The 10,385-nt window shown below is 35.6% G+C and overlaps 1 protein-coding gene across 4 annotated transcripts; it reads right to left on the bottom strand.

Moving 5' to 3' along the window:
- Nucleotides 1-3,156: 3,156 nt before the first annotated feature.
- Nucleotides 3,157-9,499, bottom strand: LOC116168951 (proton channel OtopLc-like). 4 transcript variants are annotated; one of them, XR_004144884.1, is made up of 6 exons: nt 9,090-9,499; nt 4,547-4,732; nt 4,313-4,497; nt 4,110-4,253; nt 3,778-4,059; nt 3,157-3,623 (listed from the first exon to the last, which is right to left on the bottom strand). XR_004144884.1 is itself a non-coding variant. In XM_031484969.1 (2 exons), the coding sequence occupies exons 1-2, from the start codon at nt 9,293-9,295 to the stop codon at nt 3,350-3,352; spliced, it is 480 nt and encodes a 159-aa protein (XP_031340829.1). In that variant the 5' UTR covers nt 9,296-9,499; the 3' UTR covers nt 3,160-3,349. The 4 variants fall into 4 exon arrangements, 1 of the variants encoding a protein (XP_031340829.1); XR_004144885.1 differs by having other exon boundaries at nt 3,675-4,059; nt 4,110-4,497; XR_004144883.1 differs by having other exon boundaries at nt 4,110-4,497.
- Nucleotides 9,500-10,385: the final 886 nt, after the last annotated feature.

The raw sequence follows: 10,385 nt of genomic DNA, 5'->3' as shown, positions 1-10,385 counted from the left end.
AATTAATTTCTACCAATCATAGCCCTCCTCCTCAACCTCTTATCGTGATCAGGTATATTCCCTTATACCTCAAGATCGGATTGTCGGAAGAGGGTACTCACACGAACTTATAAATTAAGATGGACCGCTGATCAAACAGTTGCATAGAGGTAGAAATGGCCCTAGCAGGGGCGCCGCCATGATGTACACATTCTAGTTATTTTGTAGGGGAATTTTCCTAGTGCTCAAGTTTTGAGACTATTGCAGCCTTGGAAAATGACATGTGTCACAGTAATTTATTTAGAAAATGTGAGGTTAATGTTGGGTTTTAATGCTTGTTTATTAGTTGATTTGAATTTCGCGCCATGTGAGTGCACATCATGGCGGCCCCCATGTAGGTGTCATTTGTCAATTCAGCATTTATCTTTTATCTTAATTTATAAGTTCGTGGTACTCACAAAGGGCGATTGAGACGTCTGCAAGAAATATATCAATTAGTGATGTCAAAACAAAAGCTATTTCGGTAAAAAAAATGCTGTACAAGAGTTGTGCACAATTTATACTTGTTTATACTTTTTCAGATTATGTCTTTCATACTGCAGCTTATGACCATACCTTGTGTTGTATTGATGATTAACGTTCAGACGATTGAAAATATCTGAATTCATCTTAACAAAAACTAAAACTTCTAATATATATAGACATGGAAAGGTAAGGATGTCATTTAAAGTTGGTTATACAGGGTGAAAATTGGGTGATAGAGGGCCGAGGGGTTCAAGATAAGCACTTTTTTTCAAATAAACCGAGGGTCAAACGTGTTTCGTTTGGGAGCCACCCCCAAAGAAGTGGTGAAATTTGGAGTTCTTTAATTTTTTTCTCAGCAATCACCAGTTACTTTTGTGTTGTCTTACTGGAAGAAAGGGCAGCAACAAACTGCTCAACGCAAACTATATTAATTGGCGCCAAACTGGGATTTTTGGCTTAACCTGGAAGTGAGGTACGGTGAAGGTTTTTTGACGGTTTTTTGTTCGTAAGGATGTCTACTTTGAGAATGCCACCTTGGCACCCTTGAGCATTTTGAGAAATTCAAGATGGCGGCCAAAAAAATACAAAAATTAAAGTTTTAAAAAATATGGGCATATAGCACATCGATTTTAGGGTTTTTAAGCCTTCTGAATTTAAATTTTTAGTTAAAAATATTTTTGGGGGCGTTTTGGCGGGTTGGGGTGGTGTTTTTAAGGGGTTGGTTTTTATATTTTTTCAATATTAACTTGTCGTACATCGATTTATATGTTTTTATGGATAAGGATCCCGAATTCCATATCAAAATGGAGGTACAGCAAGTTATTCAATGTTAAAAAAGTAGAACGACGCCGACAGACGGCCCGAAAATAACATAAAACGCACGGTACGCCTCGCCCGCGCTGCACGACATCATTTTAATAAAAAGATAATAATTATAACAAGTGCAATACGTCTTTTTATAGGTTTCTTGGGGTGGAGATTACAATTTTGATGTCAAAGTATGATTTTTGAATAAATCCTAGAAAGATATACAAGATAGCGTCAAAATTATTATCTTTTTATTAAAATGATGTCGTGCAGCGCGGGCGAGGCGTACCGTGCGTTTTATGTAATTTTCGGGCCGTCTGTCGGCGTCGTTCTACTTTTTTTTAACATTGAATAACTTGCTGTACCTCCATTTTGATATGGAATTCGGGATCCTTATCCATAAAAACATATAAATCGATGTAAAAAATATAAAAACCCACCCCTTAAAAACACCCCTCACTCCTCCAAAATGCCCCCAAAAACATTTTTAACTAAAAATTTAAATTCAGAAAACTTCAAAACCCTAAAATCGATGTGCTACATGCCCATATTTTTAAAAAATTTAATTTTTGTATTTTTTGCAGACATTTTTGGACGGATTCTTAAAATAGACCTACTTAGTGACCTAAAACCGCAAAAAAATTTTCACCGTACCTGAAACAATCACTACACAACAGTTACAAAGATGAGTGACACGTTTTTAATTAGGTTTTCAGGTATGCCCTTTCCGATTTTGAAAAAAATTTTCAAAATTCCTATCACGGAAGGGCGCACCCCTGCTTCGACGAAATTTGGTGCCTGGCGGTTTTTGAACATAAAAATCACGAATCTGGAATTAGTTTTTGAAAATTCGAAAAAAAAGTTCCACTGCAAATCTTGGCCGGACAACGAAAATGGAGAGAATTCCACGAAATTGGTTGTGTACATACTAGATGAGTTAAGGAACAAAATTTTAAAATAACTTTTCAAATAAAAGTTATAGGTACTCGTTTGAAGAATGGGCCTTGGGGTTACTAAGTGTCTCTCGCCTACTAGTGAATGATCTAATTTCGTATGTAGTTAGTTGAAAATGTCACAAATAACAAAAAAATAACGATTTAAGTTGCCCCCATTTGATTTGTCCTATTATCTCCAAAACCAAAAAGGCACAAACGGTGCGAATACGTAACAATACGTAAAAAAAATTAGTTCATTTTTGGCTAAGTGAACGGACCCTTTATCATATTATCATAGCATATTGTTGTCTAATTATCTTGTATCCAATAATTGACTTTTTACGTTCTGCAACAACGCTGTTATTATTATTGAATTAAGAACTTATAACTTGTTAAAAAATTAAGTCGGATATTCATCTGAAAACTATATTTAGACGATCGTTGTATCAAAGCATTGAATTTATAACTATCTATAAATTCAATGATCAAAGGTATCCAGTTACCGACGTGCGTAAGTTTATCAATGGCATGATGTCACCGTAGTCAAAACATTCTCTCTCACCTCTCTACTCATTTTGAAGTGAGTATCTCGACTATATTGTATGAATTAAAAAATGTTGAAGAGTTTCCTTTAATCACGTTTTGTTACTTGCCGTACGATACCAGCACATTCTAGATAAAGAATACTGGCCACCTTTTCTCCTATCTCACTGACCTTCTATTCAGATTTATTATTCAATGCTTATTACATTACTCCCGATGAACATCTGTTCAACATAAGCAATTAACTTAAAAGGTCCTCACTGATATGCCTTTTGATCTCAGCGTGGGCCTTCATCAATATCGCGTCTTCAATATAATGAAATCTAATTAACAGCCAAAGAACATGTCCTGCAAACAACCCTTGGCGAAGGTGGTATACAAACACCGAGCTTAAAAATGAAATTCAGTCTACCCTTCTCAATTACGAAACACTGGCGCAGAGGTAATTAAAAGGTTTCCAAATATTTGCCGTGATTCTTTAAGCATTCCGTGACTTCAACGCACAAAACGTCGCCGTATTAAGATTCCAGGGGAAATCGCGTGCCGAGAATTTAAGCTTATTATGTCACGACACCGAGATTGAGCTGTAGTTCTTTGACAATTGATTTACTGCGTATGCAGCATGCATTGTGCCGCAAAAGATACCTTGGTGTCGGCGCTATTTGCACATGCCCTTGTTTTGCCGCCTTGCTGGGAGACGACTGGTGGCTCAGCGTTTCCGGGGAAACAATAATGGCACTCGGCGAAGCAGGGGACGGCAGCAAGGGATCGCCGCCACCTAACGCGCTACTTCGACTACCTCCACTGATATTCTGGGGCGGAATTGTGGGCCAACTGAAACAGAAATTCCACATATAAACTTAATTAAACCTCCAAGCCAACGACCTGTTTTTCGTCAGTTCAGGAAACAGAATTGTTTTTATGATCTATTTTAGGTTTCCTTTCATTCCCTTGGGGTGCACGTCTTCGTACGTTGAAAAGGACATACCTTAACGTTTTGTCTTCGATTAGCATTTTTAGTGTAATTTAATTGGAACCAGCCATTATTGGAAGGTACAACATAAGCCAGTTGGATGCGCACACTAAGTGTGTAGGGTTAGAACGGGTAACAAAGCTATTATTCTATTAGCTTAAATCGTTCCATTAACGTATTCGCGGGTTACTTCCCATGAATGCACTTCGCAATTTGTTTTAATGCGACATGCGTTTTTATTTTTGTGTCGACATCGAGCCTTTTCACTTACGAGTTCTCCCCTTCAAATCATATGCCCTATTAAAACGTACAGCTTTACAGTAAATCGTAATTGTTACGCTAATTACCTCTGCCATCATGCTCAGACATTTTAAAAACCGAATATGGGTATAATCCGGTAATGTTCCAACAAATGGTCATTTCCTCACAAATTTGTTTGGACATTCCTCTCGGTGAAAACTGGATCTATCATTTATTTCTTAGGGTGTCCCCTTCATAAGATAAAGTGTAGGTAGAGGGTTTCGGTTCGTAGTTCGCATAAGTATCTTACATCAAACCGTTGAGTGAAGGATCAAACGCCAGCTCGACGTCACACCCCCCATGGATTTACGATATGATACCTAAGATGCGCTCAGTTTTATTAAGAAAGGACGATGTATTTGTAAATTTCAAAAACCTATCAATCCTTTTCCCAAATATTAATCTGTGTTTGATCAGTTCATTGCCCAACTACCCCTGAAAGCATTCCCTTCTTTCTTTACTTCCTTACCAAATTTTCACTTACGGGCACATTCATTATTCGTATCGTTGATCCACTTTATTTACCGGTCGAAAATATTGCACATATATAATGCTCAGTAGGCTTAAAATCGTTGCAATATCGCAGTACTTCCGGTCCAAATCAATTGGCACTCCATTTCATTACAGTTTTCGTTTTCTCTTTTCCTGAGATATACTTTGCCGAATCAAACTAAAACCATATTCAAAAAATAAACTGTTTCGTGTTAGAAGACACAAATTATTGCTTTTATGCTACTTCTTTAAAACAAAACTGAGGAAGAGAAGGAAAAGGCCTAGAAATCTCATTTATTTATAAATTATTAACAAATTCAAACTCGTCATTAAAAAGATGTGGACCAAGGAATGGTATATGGTAGTATCAGGGGTAGTATAGAATGATGCTGAATTTAAAAAATATACCGAGTCCGAACCACGGTATGCACAAAGCTTGCAACAAAGACTCTTTAAAGGAAATTTTAAAAAAAGGGACGTGTAATCCATATATCATTGCAAAAACCAATGTTAAGTATTTTTAAATTATAAACATCTGATATTTTGTGAAAGCATAATATTATGATGAAGAAACAGTTCCAAAATCTTCTATAAAAGTTATTTTAAAATAACCTTTGATCTTCAGAATTTTTCATATGTACCTTCGTCTTAGTTAACAGCATAAAATTTATCAATCATGATTATTACTCTACTACTGCACTTCCTATACTAGTCTTCTTCGAATTTTTCGATTCGCTCGTTTCATCATTACTTGAACTTGGGTCGTGTGGTTTAAATCTTCTTTTTGGTGCATTTTCCAACTCATGTTGGAAGGCGCTATTATGGCCAGTTTCTCCATCTGTCCGTCCGAGGCCTTAACAACTTCTACAGTTTTCAAGATATTTAGTATTGAATAATTTACGAACATGAAAGTTAAAAAATATTCTATTAACAACGTATTTATTTTTATTACATTTACCAATGCATTCTGGATTCTTATGATTATATATATATTATGAAAAACACCACAGTCTCCGTCTCGTAAAAGTTCACTTGTCAAAGATAACTCTAGAATCAGTGTGTAACAACCAGAGCTGTAAATATTTTTAGAAAGAGAGTATTTTCGGTATCTAGTTACTGAAAGTATCTAAGATACCAGGTATCTAAGATACTTTTCTCTTGAGCCAAAAAGTAACTATGTTTTAGATACTTTTGTAAAGTATCTTGTACATGTTACTCTTCTAAAGTATCTAGATACCACGAAAAGTACTAAGATACTTTCAGAGTATCTCAGATACTTTAACAGTATCTTAGATACGAAAGTGACGACAATTTTGAACGTTTAATTTTTTTACGGTTCAATAAAAACGTTTAAAATAAATGTGACTTAGGTACATACCTACATGTAATAGAAGTACAAAATTTATATCCTCCCTACACTATACATCTATCTATACGGGTTTATTGGATTTAGCTTATTGAACTGTTTGTTAATTTCTTTTCATGCCATTAATACTCACTCAATTTCGCTTGATTTTGAGGTAATAAACAAATTTCTTAAATGATATCACAATAAATATCAAAAAAATGCCGCACCTTACTCTAGACTTATATACTGTAAAGTATCTTAAATACTTCAAAGTATCTTAGATACTTTCAGGTACCTGAGATACATTCATATAATTTAGTTACAGTATCTAGATACCGATGTCAAGTATCTGGGACTTAAGATACTTTTCGTACTTCCGAGACTAAAGTGACCACTTCACTCCATTATGACAAGTACTGAAGTGTCACTTTTTGTCCCGCCGGGATTAAATTTTGACGAAAATCCCGGAAGGATGAAATGACTAACAAGGCAATTTCAGTAGGTTGTTCCACATTTTGTATAATGCGGTACTACTTCTTAAACGCATCGTACTGCTGCTCATATAGTTTTTTGGATTTCGGTGGTATCAATTCTTTACCTAATTTGGCTGCTTTTTATGAATATCAAATACACTTTTGTCACCCACCACCAAAATTATGACACTAGCAATGACAGTTTCCAAATTATTTTTGTTACCACAGCATAGGAATTGTCGTACCAACGCAACGTTCCTATGGTAACTTGTTAAGTAGCGATTTTTTGAAAGAACGCGTTCTCTAACTCCATACATATTAAGTGTTTCAGTTTCGGAAGTACGAAAAATATCGTATATACCTTGCGACTGAAGTAGTGTTTTTAATCCCTCAGGTAAATTATGGCCCTCCCTTCGGTCGGGCCATAAACTTTACCTTCGGGATTAAAAGTACTACTTCAGTCCCGCGGTATATAATATACTATTTTATGTGAAGTAACAATTTACGAATAGTAACTAGTTACTTTTTGTTAGATGTAACTATAATCACAGATTTAAATATACTATTTAAATCTGTGCTATAATGTAACTAGATACTTTTTGCGAGTATCTTTTACAGGTCTGGTAACAACTAACATAATGGTCTAAGTGTGCTGGTGCTCGCGTTCCTCTTCTTGGCCGCTGATATAATGCTCCTCAGCATATGGTAGTTGTACTTGTTGTTCTGGAACTGGGTGACGTTGAGAATCCGATTCTGTTAGTAATCGTCATTTTGTAATGAATGTTTCGGAGGTGTAATTTGAAAATGCGCCCTTTTTGATATCTGTACGGCGGAGTTGATTCATATACAGTGTGTCCCAGATCGCGTGGGATTGCATGAGTAACTTTCTTATTATTAAAGATAGAGAATTGGTTAAATGGGCAATGTTTTGCAGTTTTAGATGCTTATTTAAAATTTCCTGTGGAAATTAAAAATGTCGAATAGGTTTGACGTAAATTCAAAAAAAAATAAAATTGGTCATTTCCATGAATGTCTTATATCATCGAAAGTATAAGATATATAAAAAAAAGTGTTATATAGAAGTTACTGTCTTTGATACGCTTAATTTAGAATTGCTGTCAAAAAAAATTATCGTTGAAAAGAGAATTAAAAAATATATCAAGTAATCTCAAAATCACCTATTCGACATTTTGAATTTCCACAAGGAAATTTTAAATAAGCATCTAAAACTGCAAAACATTGCCCAGTAACCAATTCTCTATCTTTAATAATAAAAAAGTTACCCATGCAATCCCACGCGATCTGGGACACACTATAAGTGAAGTTGATCTAGTTTGTTCGTAATAGAACCTGGTTTCCAAATTCTTTTGTTGTTTATGAAAAATTGAACTATTACTCTGTCCCTCCTCTTAAATACAATGTGATGGTGGAAGAGAAGATGCCGTAGTAAGCTTCTTTTGATTTTGAAGCATTGGCTTAAACCTGGATTCCGGTGAATACATTTGTTTTAAGATTTTGCATACCGGGCTTAAGGCTATAATTTGGGAATAGTCGACTGAACGTTGACAGATAATAATATGTAAGCATTTCATTTCATTATTTTAGGAAGAATTAGACGAAGTGTACCTATCTGGAGTGGACTGGACCCAAATTACGATCTTCTGGAAAATCAGATGCACCATTTGATAGACCGATAGTTTTGTATAATGTACCCGAGATTCCTGACGCGTATCAATTTTTGTAACGCTACAATGATTAATGAGTATTTACAAAACCCCAAAGGTCCTTATGGTGTTATGGGACTATACATAATTCTCTGAGACAAAATCTATTTATAGATACAGTAATAAACATAAAAGCTTTTTGTGTACCTAATTTTTATTTTTTTAAATCCTACCCATACCTTAATTGAAAGTAACGTTTTCCCTTCTAAATTTGTGCCGTATTCCGAGTTTAAAGTGAAAATTTTAAGTGTTTAAGTGTTTAATGTTGAGATTTTTAAGTTTAAAGCCGAAGTTTGAAGTAAAAAGTTTGTGTTTAAAGACAAAATATCGCATTTTAAGTGGAAAGTAGAAATTTAAAAAATAATTTCTATGTGGCTCGTAAGTTTTGTATGTGCAAACGTAGTTTCAAAAATTGGTGGATTTCTTGGTGAGAATTGAATTATGCTTTATACGTTGCCTTAGTTTATTCCGTCAGAATCCATCCGAAGATGAATCATGAAAAGATCTGGAAAAGTCACTCTAAAATACGCATACATGCGATCAACAATGGCAAAACGATCTTTTAATCATCCACATTCTTAAGTTATTGCCAAGTATGAGCATCCCTAAATTGCGGATAATATGAATTAAACTTATTTAAATCAGTGCTGATACAAAAGGTGGGCAAAAAATACACATTCATAAGATTAAAAACAACTGAAGGTTTATCAGTGATAAATGAAGAAGTAAAATTAAATTCATAAACCTCCCCTGTTTAAAAAACAAAGCGCGGATACATTAAAATACCTATAGGCACCCCAATGTGTTCGATCAAATTACGTTAAGTTCAACGAACTACATTCAACGGGGCCCAGTGAAAATGTGTAACAAATACCATCAGTTTAAAACTCCTGCACACTTCTTCATGCTCGGCCAAGTCTCTAACTCGTCCTCACGCTAATAGGTACATCTAAACAATCTATTTCGAGTTAATAAAGCTTAAGGAAATACCTCGCTCTTTCATCTTTTTGCTGCGGAGCCGCCGTAGGGGTGGCGGTCGTTTCGGCGGTAGTATCACCCAGATCGGCGGCGGACGTTGTAGCCATTTCTTCGATATCCGAATCAATGCCCTTATCGAAATCCATGTAGAAAGAATCCCTAGAATCGCTCGAGCCCCTCCGTAACTTTAAACTTAAATCTGGCGAGCTATCTTCCATTTTTCCGCTTTGCTATTCTTTACAGGTGCTAATTTAAATCCGTCATGTTTGTGTGGAAAAGGGTAAAAACGCTTTACGCGCAACGAAAATCATTATTAGCACCCATACACGACACTCCGCAAACGCGCCAGCTCTAACTAGAGCTAAGGGTTGCCTCTTCGACGCGACTCTCTGGTTAGAGCAAACGCGCGGGCCAGCGGCATTGCTTTACACACGCAGTGCGAGAATTGAGTAGAAGGGAGAACGCGTAGGGCTTTCGAGAGGGTAGCATTGTCCCCATTGAATTAGCAAAAATTTCTTTGCGCAACTCCTGCAAGTTTTATTAGAATCCCCTATGCAACACTTCCGGTCTCGTCGATGCGTTCTAACGTCATGTGCCATAATAATAAATCATATTCTGGCAAATTCTTGCTGGCATTTTATTGTGGTTTATGAAAAGAGGAAACGGAAGAATACAAACAATGAAAATCAATTTTAGTAACCCTCATCGGTTACGCACACAATAGGTGTACGTTATTGAAAATTTCACCCTTTTTGTTCTCTTGATGAGAATAATAATTTTTACACACAAATCCGCCGGACCTGCAGTTTCATACTAACAAACCCTCCCGTTTCCGTTGAAGTCTAAATTAAGCTTTAAATAATTCTCTAGGTATAATGCGATGTCATTAAGCTATTAGCTAATGGATTTCGTAATTATTAATTGCACGATAAATTGAATTATAAACAACCGTCGCGTCGGTAAAATGACGAAAGCATTTGTTTAAAAAATGCAGGGGATAGGTATAGTCATTTGCCAACCATTACATGTTGCTCGTTTGCAGATGCGTCCATCCATAGAGATTAAGGCGACTTTATTTTCAAAACATTTTTTGATTACGAAAAAAAAATAATTTAGGCATGATGAATGGCATACACCATACATGCGATTGTTTCTCAAAAACCATAAGTGCAAGCAAGAAGTAGGCTATGAAACCGTAGTGCATGTAACGTAGAATAAACAAACACAACAGAGTAAGTCAATGTAATGTATTAATTTAAACTACTAAATAAATAAATAAAAAATAAAACTGATTTTTTGAGGAACATT

This window comes from Photinus pyralis, unplaced genomic scaffold, assembly GCF_008802855.1.
Source record: "Photinus pyralis isolate 1611_PpyrPB1 unplaced genomic scaffold, Ppyr1.3 Ppyr1.4_LG4, whole genome shotgun sequence".
Lineage (NCBI taxonomy): Eukaryota > Metazoa > Arthropoda > Insecta > Coleoptera > Lampyridae > Photinus > Photinus pyralis.
The sequence above is the reverse complement of the archived record's forward strand: the minus strand, read 5'-3'. Positions and strand labels throughout refer to the sequence as shown.